The 16,495-nt window shown below is 43.7% G+C and overlaps 1 protein-coding gene across 2 annotated transcripts in view; it reads left to right on the top strand.

Moving 5' to 3' along the window:
* Nucleotides 1-16,495, top strand: part of CTNNA2 (catenin alpha 2) — a 2,255,723-nt gene that overhangs the window by 1,955,212 nt on the left and 284,016 nt on the right. For both annotated transcript variants that reach the window (XM_066572940.1, XM_066572941.1), the window contains exon 12: nucleotides 5,232-5,432. In XM_066572940.1, coding sequence (XP_066429037.1) covers nucleotides 5,232-5,432 — 201 coding nt within the window. The remainder of the gene's footprint in view (nucleotides 1-5,231; nucleotides 5,433-16,495) is intronic.

Here is a 16,495-nt window from a genome sequence, read left to right on the forward strand (position 1 = left end):
CATTCAGCAGCATATCTGCAATGAAGGCTATAACATTGGCCTTCCTATACAGCAGAGAACAACTTAATAAGGATATCCATTAAAAGAAATGATACATTGTGCTGTACAAATGACCAGTAAAGAGCATAAACCAACTAACTGTATGGTCACAAAAATAAATAGGTTACAAAAGAAAATTCTAATAAAAAATAACAATATTTTGTAAAGTGAAGGTCAAATAACTAGAACATTATTCTTCCATTTGAAAGTCTGGATTTGATCATGGAAAGTTCTTTCCAAATAGAACATAAATTGGATATTTGCTACTTTTAACCACTATTTTTCTACTTTCCATAGAGTTTCATATAAGAATTAAGCAGCCTATACCCATTAGATGAATGTCAGTAAAATCTGTTATTTTAAGCAAGACCAGCCGACTACTTAATGCGTTTAGAGGTGTCTAGACTCTCCTCTGATATTGGGGAAAAGAAGGACCAACAGTTGGATTTTTACATGCCCCATCTTTTTATTCTCAAAGGAGATACACCAATGGCAAACATGTTTGGAAGTGGCTTACTCCTCTCTCCCTATTGCCAACACCTGCATGCTTTGGCCAAACCAAGTGTATTTGTGTACTGGGGGGAGGTCGAGAGGAATAGCTCTTGGCCAAATGGTCAGTCATCTAACCTGCATGACCAGTCTTAGCTTTGTTTGCATTTTTTTTAACATTCTACTATTGTTCCTATTTTTTTTTTGATGGCAGGACTAGCATAATTTGAAGAACTAATCCTACTTATCAAAAAGCAGTGTGACCTTGATAACTCAATAAATGCAATCTGTTTAAAAACAGCTTCATCGTACTTGTCAAGGCTTATAAGGCTTACAAACTCGAATGATTAAACCGATTACGACTAAGCAATGTACATGATTGCCAGTGACTCCAGCATACCATAGCTGCTGGGTCTTGGATCTGCCATTGACTATTGCTCGACTAGGGCTCTATTCACAGTGATGTCAATGTCAAGGAAGAAACAATCCCTGCAATAACAGTCAGAGCGGGACGCTGTATTCCAATTCTAGAGATTGGTGGGGTCTCAGTAATAAAGCCTAAATGTACTAATTTTTTTTAAAAAGACTATACATTTTAAAAAGTTTTGTTTTTTTAAAACTTTTTGTACACGTGACATTACCTGTAACAAAGAAAACAACTTCAGTGATAAAAGGTATTAAAAAATAGCTTTATACGTTATGAAAAAATGGCAGCAAAAATAATTGTAGTAGAAAAAAATAAAAAAATAGGGCCATTAAACCACAATATGCATAAAATTGCTAAAAAGTGTTTGGTTATTTAGAATCAAAACACTCTGGTCATTAAGGGATTAAAGGGCACCTCCAGTTCTGTTTCTAACCATGTCTTACTCCAGAAATATCTCTATGTTGCAAGAGGTTAAAACATTTTGGAAAATATGGTTGGAAGAGCGGTGGGGACATTCTTGCCTGGAAGACTCTCCTGCAAAGCTTCTTTGCAGCAGTCTTTTGACATGGCATGATTGGCTATGCAACCTATCCCGGAAGCATCTCCCCTTGTCACTTTTTAACTTTTGAAGGGAGACACAGTCAACAAAGTAACTAGGGTACTCCTTAATATTTTTTTAAGGTCAAGCAGAAAACCTTCCTTTCTCAACTACAATATGATACAATAGCAAAAGAAAAAAAAATCACTCCGCCTGATAATGTCCATCGGGCTTGGAATTGAGAGAAGTCGAATAATGGTTTATTTACTTTGAAATGGGGATATCTTTGTAATTACACTGTCTCCTCATAGTTTATGGTGAGAGAACCGTCAGCAATGTAACTTGGACTGGACTCAAATGAAGTATGGTGTTGAGTTATGGTGTGTCCTAATGTTTGAGTGGGAGATATTGAACCGTAATTAACTATGTCTACAAACATTTATTAAGATCTATAACTCAATCTCTTCTGCATTTTCTTTATATTGCACATTACGGCGTACATTTGCTGAAATTATTTGAGTTGTCATTCGTTATGTTATGATAAAGCAGATGCATGCTGACTTATACGCCTCAATTACCTTCTCCAGCTCGCTATCTGTCCAGCATTTAGCAAAAGCGCTGAAAAGCAATTGGCTAAACAGCTGAAAGACACTGGTATCCTGCCATCTTGTTACTCTCATTTAGCAGAAAATTCATTTCACATCCAATTTTACAGAATCCTAGGAAAGTGAGTCTGGTCATTTTATTACTCATGCCCTCCGAATAAGGATCAATAGTAATTTTTAAGCCAAAAATTGTCCCATGTGAACCGCTAGCCGTTTTTAACGATTTTTTTTGCATAACCTTTTTTAAAACACTATTGATCATAGACAGATGGAAGCATTCATTTTATTGAATTTTTAGGCATAAGCAAATTGGACAAAACAAATTCATATCATAAACAGGCCATTACCAGTTAGAATCTGCAACAGTGTTACAGCAAAGTTTATTTTGTGTTAAGGACTGCCAAAAGAGATAGAGAAATATTAATTTGGTTTTAGAAATAAGATCTGTGCAATGAAATAAACAAAGGTATTATATGTATATACTCTCTCTCTCATACATATATATATATATATATATATATATATATATATATATATATATATATATAATTACATAGATAGATAGATAGATAGATAGATAGATAGATAGATAGATAGATTCAGCTGATAAGGTATATCATTAAAGTGACCCTCTGTTTTTAGGACAAAATTGTGTTCTGGGACCGGCAGAGGAGTGGGGTACATTACCAGCAGTTGTTCTTCTCTGCTGTCCCTCTGATCTGCTGGTTCAAGTCCCTTCTCCGTCTTTACATAATGGCTGATGTAATCTTCAGACTACCTAATCCCCACAGTGCATTGTTAGTGTTAGACTTCCAATGCACTAAACCTGCTCTCTAATTCACCAGAGCTGATCAAGTGACCAGCAATGGCCAATCAAAGAGCAGAGCATAGTCTGCATTAGATAGTTAGAAAAATGCTGCAGCCATTTTGGATGTTTGAAAACAGGGCTCAGAACTGATGCCTTGGAGGATAGGCAGGTAATATACCTACCCCTGACTTCTGTCCCGGGACAGAATTTTGTGTCAAAACTAGAGGGTTGATTTAAATAATAATAAAGGCTAGTGATCACTGAAGATATTGGGGAAGATTTAATAATCCTGTCTAATAATTAGTGTTTTTCCACTACTAAAAACTACTTAAAATTGCTTCACATCCACTCTGTACTTCCTGGTTGCTGCTCACCAGGACATGTGACTGCTGCAGCCAATCATTTGCTATAGAAGGTCACTGCTGTGGGCACTGATTGGCTGCAGCAGTCACATGTTCTGGTCAGCAGCAACCAGGAAGTACAGAGTAAATGTGGAGCAGTTTAAAGAGGAGGAGTAGTAAAGGAGTAGTAAAACTCCTATAAGACTAGAGAGTTTAAAAGAAATATAGATAATATCAAATGTTATTGTTAACAGGGCCAACAACACGGAAAAAGACATTTAGTATATTAATGCTATTAGCTTAACAAAAAAAATAAAAAATGGGGGGGGGGGGAGCACTGAATAAAGTACAAAAAGTACCTTGAAATAAGCAAAATCATCAGATACAGATGAACAAAGTGCGCCAAAGAAGGAAGAATTCCACTGCAATGTTACAAGAAATGTGACATCCAAGTAAGAAATGAATAGTCCGTTGTGAGATACTTCCTCAGGCTGTAGTCACATGAGCGAATTTCATGCGCCAGTTCTGTTTGGTTGAAAGGACAGAATTTGTATGTAAGAAGTACCCATTTATTTCAATGGGTTAATTAACATGAGCTATTTTTCTCTATGACCGATAGTCCTATTAAGGGCCGAATCATCGCCCAGTATTTGCTATGGTAGTATAAAAGAAATGTAACGCATTCACATGCCATGCAATATGCATGCTAGTCTAATGCGTTTGTTTACAATTTTAACTATTGGAACCAAATTGATTCTGCACACACCTGCGAAAAGCACAAAGTATGTTAATGTGCATTCTACTTTTTAACTCAAAAATGCATTGTACATGTTGGAAAATTGCTGAAAAATGCTGGTAAATGAGTGCAATGTAGGTCAGATTTTCACTGTGTGAATACGACCTCAACTAGGTATAAAGATTGTATAATAGTTAACATTAAAGGGGTTGTCCCGCGCCGAAACGGGTTTGTTTTTTTTTCAACCCCCCCCCCCCGCCCCGTTCGGCGCGAGACAACCCCGATGCAGGGGTTAAAAAAGAACACCGCACAGTGCTTACCCGAATCCCCGCGCTCCGGTGACTTCTTACTTACCTGCTGAAGATGGCCGCCGGGATCTTCTCCCTCGGTGAACCGCAGGGCTTCTGTGCGGTCCATTGCCGATTCCAGCCTCCTGATTGGCTGGAATCGGCACGTGACGGGGCGGAGCTACACGGAGTCTCTCTCCGGCACGAGCAGCCCCATTGAGAAAAGAAGAAGACCCGGACTGCGCAAGCGCGTCTAATCTGGCGATTAGACGCTGAAAATTAGACGGCTCCATGGAAACGAGGACGCTAGCAACGGAACAGGTAAGTGAAAAATTTCTTATAACTTCTGTATGGCTCATAATTAATGCACAATGTACATTACAAAGTGCATTAATATGGCCATACAGAAGTGTATAGACCCACTTGCTGCCGCGGGACAACCCCTTTAAGTAACTTATGATGCTAGAGAGACCCCACATATATCACCGTGTACACACAGCTTCCTCAGGGAACATTGGCATTGTTAGAGTACCCGTGTCCTATACCTGGTCCCTGATTAGCCAGAGCTGCTCATATACTCAGTACTGGCCAATCAAAGCCATCACTCAGTGTACATAAGGTAGTTAGCAAATTGCAACAGCCATCTTGGATGGCCAAAAATAGGGCCCAAAACTGTTGGATTTGAGGGTTAGCAAAGAATAACTCCAAGTATTATACCCCGGGGCATAATTTTGTCCTGAAACCAGAGAGTTGCTTTAAAATAACATGCCATAACATAACCATTGTGCTCTCCCTGACTCTACAGTGATTATTCCTATACTATACTAGATCCTCACTTAAAAAAAGGACAATTCAGAACCGCATTTTAAAAACTAATTTAACTCTTTGCACCTTGTTAAATAATGAACTTACTATGTATTAAAAAAGACTAGGATAACAGCTATTTGTATTGATCTTCTAGAAAACCACATACTGGAGGATGTAAACAAGTGTGTAATTGCTCTACAAGAGGGAGATGTTGACACATTGGATAGAACTGCAGGAGCTATTCGAGGCCGTGCCGCTAGAGTCATTCACATTATTAATGCTGAGATGGAGAACTATGAGGCGGGCGTCTACACAGAGAAAGTTCTGGAAGCTACAAAGTTACTTTCTGAAACTGGTAAGTGAATAACAAGAAATATGAATGATCTTTTATGTAGTTTTATGTATATGTTTTGTTTGTAACAGATTTTTTTCCCATGAAGAGGAAGTCTTGTTTAATATATAGTGTTTTCTTCTTCACTCGCGCTTCATCTTCAGGTCAAGTTACTTCCACTACTGATGTTCCTCTGTTTAAAGGGAATATATTACCTACTTTTACTATAAACTAAGCCTACAGCTGAAAGTAAGTGACCCATCAGTCTGGGCATGTAAGTGTTATACTTAACTCTACAGTCATTCCTCCGATGTTGCAGTGGGCCAGACTGAGGAGGGGGGGGGGGGCAGCAAAAAATCTTGGTAATCATGGTGGCACGCTGCTTCTCTTTGATGGAAAAACGCGGCCTGGCTCGGCACTGCACAGTGGTAAATGGCAGTTTTTTAATGGTAGTCGGGTAGGGTAAGATGGTGATACCCCGTGGGGTGGGGTGTGAGATAGTGTTTTGAGGTGATGCCAGTCCGTATATGGGTAGTGACCTGTTCCAAACAAAAATAATAATAATTTGCAAAAAGTGGATAACTGGGGATGTAGTGTAGAAGAAAGTGTAAATGTTGTAGATGGTGGGAAGGGAGTCAAGGAAGCAGGCTTAGATAGTAAAGCACTTTAACACTTTATTAGCAGGGAGAGAGGGTATTCTTTGCTTTGCAGCAGTTACACAACTTGAATTGCATGTACTTGTCAGATGATGACAACTGAAATAGAGAAACACTTTGCTTAGATTTGAGAATTTAGGTTTGAATTTCCCCTTCTTGTTCTCCTGACTTTGCATTCCAGCTTCACTTCTCTGGCCTTGACTATTCAGATTTGCTTGCTTCTTTCTTGCTTATTCCCATTAACTTTTTGCGGTTGTTACTTCTGACTGAACGTCTCCCTTTCGCTATCTCTCTCCTCTGATGACTCTCTGTCCAACAAGGATAACTTGGCTTTGGTATTCACACTTGATGTTCCACCTTCCCACGCATTGGCTGATCCTTGATGTTCCTTGACTCTGCCCCAAACCATACTGACTTAGCCCCGCCCCCTATACATTTTATACCCTCTCTCTCACCCAACCTGTGTGAAGGGACTATCCTCTAATCATAGGGACCTTAGCAACTAGTTAGCTATCTAACCAATCCCTGAGCTAGCCAGGGGTGATTGACAGACAAAAGAGAGGATTAGGGTGATTTACCTGACTTATGCGGGGTTTGGTTGCAGGAACACAGAAATTGAACACAAAATAAAACATTTAAAGGTATATACAGTACACCTAATTAGAGGAAGTAGTCATAAAGGTGCTATAGTACCCAACTCTGGTGTACTACAATGTCAGTGCTGAAACCCACCACTGAATGCATTGAATGAGCTAAGTAGTTCGTAGTAGTAGTAATTCTAATTTTATAATGGGCAGACTACTTAGCAGCACTGCTCAATGTATTCAGTAGTGGTTTCCATGTTCACACCAGGGGAACAAAAGGGGAGGTAAGTATAACACTTACATCCCCAGACTCAACGGGTCACCTACTTTCAGCCCATAAGCTTAGCTTAAAGGGCTAAAAGTAGTTGTAAGAGTCTCTTTAAAATGCTGAGTTATGAAGTAACAAAATGTGACCATGGAAAGTAATCATGATATCACAGAGGACAACTGCAGATTTACCAAAGCTTAGCTTGACTATGATTCTGCAATTTTGACAGTAGCCTTTAAATGTTCTCTTTCGGATTGAAATGTCCCAAATACCCGCACCCCACAATGAGATTCCGGGTGCTGCCTGGATGTCACAGCAAACTAGGGCCTTCTGAAGGCCCCAGAGTTGCTTTAAATGAATACCTATTCAGACATACCTATGGCATGTCTTAATAGAATACTTATCAAAATACAGTATAATGCATTACTGTATAACCAATCAAATGATTGCAAGTTCAATTCCCCTATGGGGACTGAAAAATAAATTTAAAAAATATATTTTTTATTAATTACAAAAAACACAATATATTAAAAGTTTTCACCCTTTCTTCCAGTAGTCACGTAAACAAATAAAAGAATAAATAAAAAAAATTGGCATCACTGCATCCATAAAAGTCCAATTTATTAAGATACCACATTATTAATCCTGCACGGAGAACACCATATGAAAAAACATGCAATTCCAGAATTGCACTTTTTTTGTCACCTCCTTTCAAAAAAGTATTGAATAAAATATGATCAAAACATTGTATGTAATAAAAGCTATTTTTGGGGGATGCCTTATTAAACTGACCTAGCAGCCACGATCCGTGTCCTCCCGCTGGTCTCTGGAGCTCTGGCTTTTTTGTTTGCAGTTCCCAGCCACAGATAGAAGATTGCTTCCTGGTTCCGGGATTTATAAATCCCACCTCCGGTAAACGATGGCTCTGATTGGTTCTCGAGCACTACCAGCCAATCCATGCAGCGCTCATTGAAACAATGCGATGGCTGTGATAGGTTGATTGAGTGCTGCATTGATTGGCTGAGCAGTGCTCTAAGAACCAATCAACAGCCATTGCATTGCGGAGGCGGGATTTTTGAATTGGCTGAGAAGCGTTTGTCTCAGCGGAGTCTCTGCATAGATATCGCTATCGCCACCGAAGATGCAGAGATGAATGCCACTCAAATCAATGCAGTGCTCAAAGAACCAAACACAGCCATCGTGTTGTGGAGGCAGAATTTATGAATTGGGTAAGTGGTGATAGCGATGACTGCTGCGGAGTGAGGAGAAGCCACCACCGGAGATACAGAGATGTTCTTAGAGCGCTGCTCAGCGAATCAATGCAGTGCTCTGCTCGATGAACTAATCACAGCCATTGCATTGTTTTATTGAGCGCTGCCTTGATTGTCTGGCCAGCACTAAAGAACCAATTAGAGCCATCACTTCCTGGAGGTGGGAGTTATAAATCCTGGAACCAGGAAGCGTTCTTCTGTCGCCGGCTGAGGACTGCAAGAAAGCATCACAGAGCGCCGAAGACCAGTGGAAGGACACGAACCACGGCTGCTAGGTAATGTATTGTTTTTTGTTTTTTTTTGTGTAATTCAGCTAGGGCTTATTTTCAGGGTAGGGCTTATATTTCAAGCCCCACTCCCACCCTCGAAAATCCCAAAAGTCCCCAAAATCCCCCAAAATCAGGGCTTATTTTCAGGGAAACACAATACATAAATTTGGTATTGCTGTGGTTACACTGATCCACAGAATATAGATAACATGTCATTTTTACCACAACCTATACACTATAATAAAACTACCCTAAAATGGCACAATTGTGTGTTTTTTTCCATTTTACCTCATTTAGAAACTCTTAAATGTTTTCCAATACATTACATGATATCTTAAATACTACCATTGAAAAACACAACTCATCCTGCAAAAAATAAGCCCTCAAGTGGCTGTGTCACTGGAAAAATAAAAACGTTATGATTTTTGGAAAGTGGAGAAGAAAAATAAAATGAAATGAAAAAATAGAAAAGGGCTGCAGCAGGAAGGGGTTAATTTCATCAAGATTAAATACAAGCACAAGACATGTTAATGCAGAGTAATTAAAATGTTTGCAAAAGTTTTGTAATGTTGCAAAGGAAAATAAGAAAATATATATTTTGCGGCATAGCTTGGTTCTAAGGGATTAAATGTTAGGCGGCTTTATGTTCTTCCTGCAGCTCTTTATCTCTAATATGTGACATTTCCATTCAAAACCATCATAATCGTGAACAAGTGCCATAGATTTTACAGATTTAAGTCCTTGCACATCATGCAATCCTTTTTACTTCTGGAAATACATCTCAGTTGGTCATTTTAGTACTAAACCCTAAAATTGTAACGTTCTGAAAAGGTAAACTTCTGATCAGGGAAGGCGAGGCTTTTATTTTTGTGTCTGGAAGCTTTTCTTTGGAACAGTGGAGGGTTCATAAGAATAGACGCTGATTTTCTTTCAGCAAGAATGCCACATACACATAAATCAAACGTATAAGGGGCACAAACTTCGGGAACAAAGTGGTTGTTGATTGGTCTGTTTGGCTCCAAGAAATGTGCCTGGGTTGAAGAAAATGAATGTACAGTGTAGAAAAAAAGCCATGTAAAACAAACTAATATTATTAGCGTTGGGGCACAGCATATACAACTCACCAAAGGAATTAATTCTGGAGGCTCAACTTCCAAGAGAGAGAGAGGATTTAAAAAGGTCTAGAGAAGCATGAACAGTGGGCAGCGACTAACAGAATGGTATAGAGCAAGGAGAAATGCAAAACACATCTGCTGAAGGAAAATGAAAAAAGCACATGCACAATGGAAGGAATTGAACTAAGCAGTAGCACATGTGAAAAGAACTTGGGTATATCAATAAATCACAAACTGAACATGAGTCAACAGTGTGATGCAGCATCAAAAAGGCAAACACAATTCTGGGGTGCATAAACCCCTTAGTGAGCAGCCATATGTGTTTTTACATCCTGGCTGGCTGGGCGTTAACCCATAGGGCCAGGAGTGTAGCTAAAGGCTCATGAACCTGGGTGCAGATGTTTATCTTAGGGCCCCGCAACGTCTCTTAACCTCTTAATGCAGATGCATAACTTGAAGCTCCTGGGCCCCAATTCAAAACCTGTAACAGGGTCCTCAACTATAATGCTTTATTTATTGTACTGGGCTTCCTATATGGAGAAGAGAGGCCTAATGGGCCCCCTAAAGCTCCTGGGCCCAGATGCAACCGCATCCCCTATAGTTACGCCCGTGCATAGGGCCGTAAAAACACACTCGCCCTGTGGATTAAAGCCGTGGATAATGGCAATCGCATAAAAGTTTCACCTCCCCTCATGGTTCGGATCCATGAGGGGAGCTGAAATTATTGACCTCCATCCTCCCCGATGTCCCGCAGTGCTCTGGTCTTTCCAGGACTAGACACAATCTTCTGCGCATCGTGCTAGATGTAAGATGTCTGGCCCTTGCGCTGAAGGCCAAGGAGCCTGGGGGATTTAAAATCTGCCTGCTCCTGGCTAGCATGAGAACCCGAGAGCAGGGAGATGTCCCTAAGGCCCCCAGATTTATTCGCGAACCCTACCCCAATTTCTGCTCATGCGTCTGTCGCCAAAATGGCGGACGCATGCGCAAAAGCTGCAGATTGCCAGAGGAATTTAAAATGTCCCTGCTGCTGGCTACTAAATGTAGCTGAGAGCCTGGAGATTTCGCGGGGGGTGCGGTTCCTGGTCACATGATCACCATTATTTAATGGATAACGGTGATCATGTAAAAGCAAAAAAACTGTTAAAGTTTCACCTCCCGTCACAAATCCGATTTCCTACCTAAGGCCTCCTGCAAGGCCTTTATCAGCGGACCTTTCCCAGCTTCGGCGCATGCGCTCACCGTCAAAGCAGAAAAAGTTGAAGTTTAATCCCCTCTCTCTGATGCGATCGGTGAGGGTAGATTAAACTTCTTACCGGAGGCCTCCACATTTGAACCCCCAATGCGATTCTCCTTCACAGATCTTTTCCGGCTTCTGTGCATGCGCCTGCAGGCAAAACGCTGGATACATGCAGAGGGCCCAGGATATTTAAAATCTCCTTGCTCCCGGCTACCAAAGGAGCCTAGAGCAGTGATCGATGGCTTCACAGAGCACTGCTTTTTACACCTCATCCCTGCCACTGAGGTCAAGAAATACCCTAAAAAAAAGAGTTGGGTTTGCAAGAAACATGGGAGGAGAAGGGATACCCGATTTTATTGCCCCATGTACCCATCCCAACCAGCCCTCCCCTATTACCCCTGTTTTCAGACTTAGCATGCAGTTTACATTAATGCTTTTATCTAAGATTTAGGGAACGCCAAAAAGGAGGGGGAATTATTTTTAGGGAGTCAATTTTTTTTCTGCACAAGTGGACAATGGGGCCTGGAATTTATTCAGTTGTGCCCTGAAATCCAACGGGTGCTCCCTCCATTATAGGCCTAGCCACGTGTCCAGTAAGCAGATTGGGGCTACAATGGGTATGTTTCTGAACACGGAGCAAACGGGTATCCATTTTGGGGTGAAAGTCTTCATTCATATATGTGCTGTACAAAACAAACTGTTTTTAAAATGACACAATTGCCCCCAAAAATCAAAATCATAAGTTTTTCCTTCTGCTTTACTTAGATTCATTCAAAAACTGTGGTGTCAAAATTTTGGCATTTTTAATAAATATACACAAATTATATCGGTCAATTTTTACCTCCTATACGAAGTACAATATGTGGTGAAAAAACAATGTCAGAATCACTTGGATATGCAAAACCTTTACGGAGGTATTCTATGTTAAAGTCACACATGTCAGATTTTCAAAATTTGGCCTGGTCATTAGGGTGCAAACAGGCTTGGTCACTAAGGAGTTCAAAGAGGCATAGAGTCTAGATCACATAAAGTAATTATTCCCCTCTATTTTTTCTTAGTCAGACCTTTTCTGTAATACTTTGTCCAGTTCGGGGCACCTCAATTTAAAAAAGACATAGACATACTGGAGCAAGTTCAAAGAAAAAGTACCAGGATGGTGAACAGTCGGCAAATCATGTCCTATGAGGAACAATTTAAGGATCTGGGAATGTTTAGCTTGCAAAAAAGACGGCTGAGAGAAGACAATAGCTGTCTACAAATATCAGAAGGGCTGTCAAATACCTGAAGATGCCAAAGGATCAGCCCTATTCTCATTTGCACAAGGAAATTGGATTAAACTGAAAGGAAGAAGATACAGATTGGATATTTAAAAAAAACTTTTTTACAGTGAGGGTGATCAGTCAGTGGAACAGGTTGCCATGGGAGGTGGGGAGTTCTCCTTCAATGCAAGTGTTCAAACAGGCTGGACAGACATCTGTCTGAGATAATTTAAAGGGGTTGTCTCGCGAAAGCAAGTGGGGTTAAGCACTTCTGTATGGCCATATTAATGCACTTTGTAATATACATCGTGCATTAAATATGAGCCATACAGAAGTTATTCACTTACCCACTCCGTTGCTGGCATCCCCATCTCCATGGCTCCGTCTAATTTCAGCGTCTCATCGCCCGATTAGACGCACTTGCGCAGGAGGGTCTTCTCCCTTCTGGTCGGTCCGGGCACAAGCGGCGTTCTGGCTCCGCCCCTTCTATGCGTCATCGCATAGCTCCGCCCCGTCACTTGTGCCAATTCCAGCCAATCAGGAGGCTGGAATCGGCAATGGACCGCACAGAGCCCACGGTGCACCATGGGAGAAGACCCACGGTGCATCGTGGGTGAAGATCCCGGCGGCCATCTTGGAGGAAAAGAAGGAAGAAGTTGCAGAGAGGGGATTCGGGTAAGTAAAATGTTTTTTTTTTTATTTCAACACATCCCTTGGGTTTGTCCTGCGCTGAACGGGGGGCCTATGCAAAAAAAAAAAAACGTTTCGGCGTGGGACAACCCCTTTAATGATCCTGCACTGAGCAGGTCCCTTCCAACTCTATCATTCTACAATTCTATAATCTATGCATGTTCAGACTTAGTTTTGACTAAACAGTTCTTGAGGTGCCCTATGGTGCAGTTTTTCTTCTATGTTGCCTAGATGTTGAATAAATCATTAAATCCCACGAAAGTGCTAAATGAGAACAGTTTGATGTGTGGGATGTATGCACTGGTCACAGTTCTTATACAAGAGCCGTCTAATTACTTGTTACGAAACATATAAGCATCACAGTAGAAAGGCAGCAGGAAGAGAATGGTGCACTACACTGTGCAAATAATTGGTCCATATGCTGCATACAATAGATGGAACTGTTATGCAGCGTGCATATGATAGTAGAGAATAATATGCAAATAAAAGTACCAATCATGCAATGCAAATTAAAAAGTTCGGCAAAAAGTACAGAGGAAAGCTCAGTCCCCATTCACCTGGTGTATGCCAAAAGAGGCTAGCATGTTTCAGCATGGATGACGCGTGCCTATGCAATAGCATAAGTGCTTTAGTCACAATTCTTCTTTGGAGGCTCTGTTCACAATTTAGTTGTGAACTATAGATGTAGCAGCTGTCAAACAAGCTTTTGTAGGGTGCTAGGCTTCTTTGGTAGAATATCTCAGCTACTGTATTTATGTAGTGTGCCATTCATAGAGAGTGTTTAGCGAATAGAGATGAGCGAACGTACTCGTCCGAGCTTGATAGTCGTTCGAGTATTAGCGTGTTCGAGATGCTCGTTACTCGTAACGAGTACCACGTGGTGTTCGGGTTACTTTCACTTTCAGAGCAGCAGGACAATGAGGTGACTGACGCCACCTGGTTTGCTACGCCTACTGAGGACAGGTCTTCAGAGGGGTAGGCAAGGGCAGCAGCAGGGCAGGTTGGAAGAGGCAGTGCGGTAGCCAGGGGTAGAGGCAGGGCCAGACCGAATAATCCACCAACTGTTTCCCAAAGTGCCCCCTCGCGCCATGCCACCCTGCAGAGGCCGAGGTGCTCAAAGGTCTGGCAGCTTTTCACTGAGAGTGCAGACGACCGACGAACAGTGGTGTACAGCCTTTGTCGCGCCAAGATCAGCCAGGGAGCCACCACCACCAGCCTCACCACCACCAGCATGCGCAGACATATGATGGCCAAGCACCCCACAAGGTGGGACGAAGGCCGTTCACCGCCTCCGGTTTGCACCGCTGCCTCTCCCCCTGTGCCCCAACCTGCCACTGAGATCCAACCCCCCTCTCAGGACACAGGCACTACCGTCTCCTGGCCTGCACCCACACCCTCACCTCCGCTGTGCTCGGCCCCATCCACCAATGTCTCTCAGCGCACCGTCCAGCCGTCGCTAGCGCAAGTGTTGGAGCGCAAGCGCAAGTATGCTGCCACACACCCGCACGCTCAAGCGTTAAATGTGCACGTAGCCAAATTTATCAGCCTGGAGATGCTGCCGTATAGGGTTGTGGAAATGGAGGCTTTCAAAGGTATGATGGCGGCGGCAGCCCCGCGCTACTCAGTTCCCAGTCGCCACTACTTTTCCCGATGTGCCGTCCCAGCCCTGCACGACCACGTCTCCCGCAACATTGTACGCGCCCTCACCAACGCGGTTACTGCCAAGGTCCAATTAACAACGGACACGTGGACAAGCACAGCCGGCCAGGGCCACTATATCTCCCTGACGGCACATTGGGTGAATTTAGTGGAGGCTGGGACAGAGTCAGAGCCTGGGACCGCTCATGTCCTACCCACCCCCAGAATTGCGGGCCCCAGCTCGGTGGTGGTATCTGTGGCGGTGTATGCTTCTTCCACTAAAGCACCCTCCTCCTCCTACGCAACCTCTGTCTCGCAATCAAGATGTGTCAGCAGCAGCACGTCGCCAGCAGTCGGTGTCGCGCGGCGTGGCAGCACAGCGGTGGGCAAGCGTCAGCAGGCCGTGCTGAAACTACTCAGCTTACGAGAGAAGAGGCACACGGCCCACGAACTGCTGCAGGGTCTGACAGAGCAGACCGACCGCTGGCTTGCGCCGCTGAGCTTCCAGCCGGCCATGGTCGTGTGTGACAATGGCCGTAACCTGGTGGCGGCTCTGCAGCTCGGCAGCCTCACGCACGTGCCATGCCTGGCCCACGTCTTTAATTTGGTGGTGTAGCGCTTTCTGAAAAGCTACCCACGCTTGTCAGACCTGCTCGTAAAGGCGCGCCGGCTCTGCGCACATTTCCGCAAGTCCCACACGGACGCTGCCACCCTGCGCACCCTGCAACATCGGTTTCATCTGCCAGTGCACCGACTGCTGTGCGACGTGCCCACACGGTGGAACTCTACGCTCCACATGTTGGCCAGGCTCTATGAGCAGCGTAGAGCTATAGTGGAATACCAACTCCAACATGGGCGGCGCAGTGGGAGTCAGCCTCCTCAATTATTTTCAGAAGAGTGGGCCTGGTTGGCAGACATCTGCCAGGTCCTTGGAAACTTTGAGGAGTCTACCCAGATGGTGAGCGGCGATGCTGCAATCATTAGCATCACCATTCCTCTGCTATGCCTCTTGAGAAGTTCCCTGCAAAGCATAAAGGCAGACGCTTTGCACTCGGAAACAGAGGCGGGGGAAGACAGTATGTCGCTGAATAGTCAGAGCACCCTCCTGTCTATATCTCAGCACGTTGAGGAGGAGGAGGAGGAGCATGAGGAGGATGAGGAGGAGGGGGAAGAGACAGCTTGGCCCACTGCTGAGGGTACCCATGCTGCTTGCCTGTCATCCTTTCAGTGTGTATGGCCGGAGGAGGAGGAGGAGGATCCTGAAAGTGATCTTCCTAGCGAGGACAGCCATGTGTTGCGTACAGGTACCCTGGCACACATGGCTGACTTCATGTTAGGATGCCTTTCTCGTGACCCTCGCGTTACACGCATTCTGGCCACTACGGATTACTGGGTGTACACACTGCTCGACCCACGGTATAAGGAGAACCTTTCCACTCTCATACCCGAAGAGGAAAGGGGTTCGAGAGTGATGCTATACCACAGGACCCTGGCGGACAAACTGATGGTAAAATTCCCATCCGACAGCGCTAGTGGCCGAAGGCGCAGTTCCGAGGGCCAGGTAGCAGGGGAGGCGCAGAAATCAGGCAGCATGTACAGCACAGGGAGGGGAACACTCTCTAAGGCCTTTGACAGCTTTCTGGCTCCCCAGCAAGACTGTGTCACCGCTCCCCAGTCAAGGCTGAGTCGGCGGGAGCACTGTAAAAGGATGGTGAGGGAGTACGTAGCCGATCGCACGACCATCCTCCGTGACGCCTCTGCCCCCTTCAACTACTGGGTGTCGAAGCTGGACACGTGGCCTAAACTCGCGCTGTATGCCCTGGAGGTGCTTGCTTGTTCTGCGGCTAGCGTCTTGTCAGAGAGGGTGTTTAGTGCGGCTAGGGGAATCATCACAGATAAGCGTACCCGCCTGTCAACCGACAGTGCCGACAGGCTTACACTCATCAAGATGAACAAAGCCTGGATTTCCCCAGACTTCTCTTCTCCACCAGCGGACAGCAGCGATACCTAAACAATACGTAGACTGCACCCGCGGATGGAAGCATTGTTCTCTATCACCATCAAAAACGTGGACCTTTTAGCTTAATCAATCTGTGTATA

This window comes from Eleutherodactylus coqui, chromosome 7 (genome assembly GCF_035609145.1).
Source record: "Eleutherodactylus coqui strain aEleCoq1 chromosome 7, aEleCoq1.hap1, whole genome shotgun sequence".
Lineage (NCBI taxonomy): Eukaryota > Metazoa > Chordata > Amphibia > Anura > Eleutherodactylidae > Eleutherodactylus > Eleutherodactylus coqui.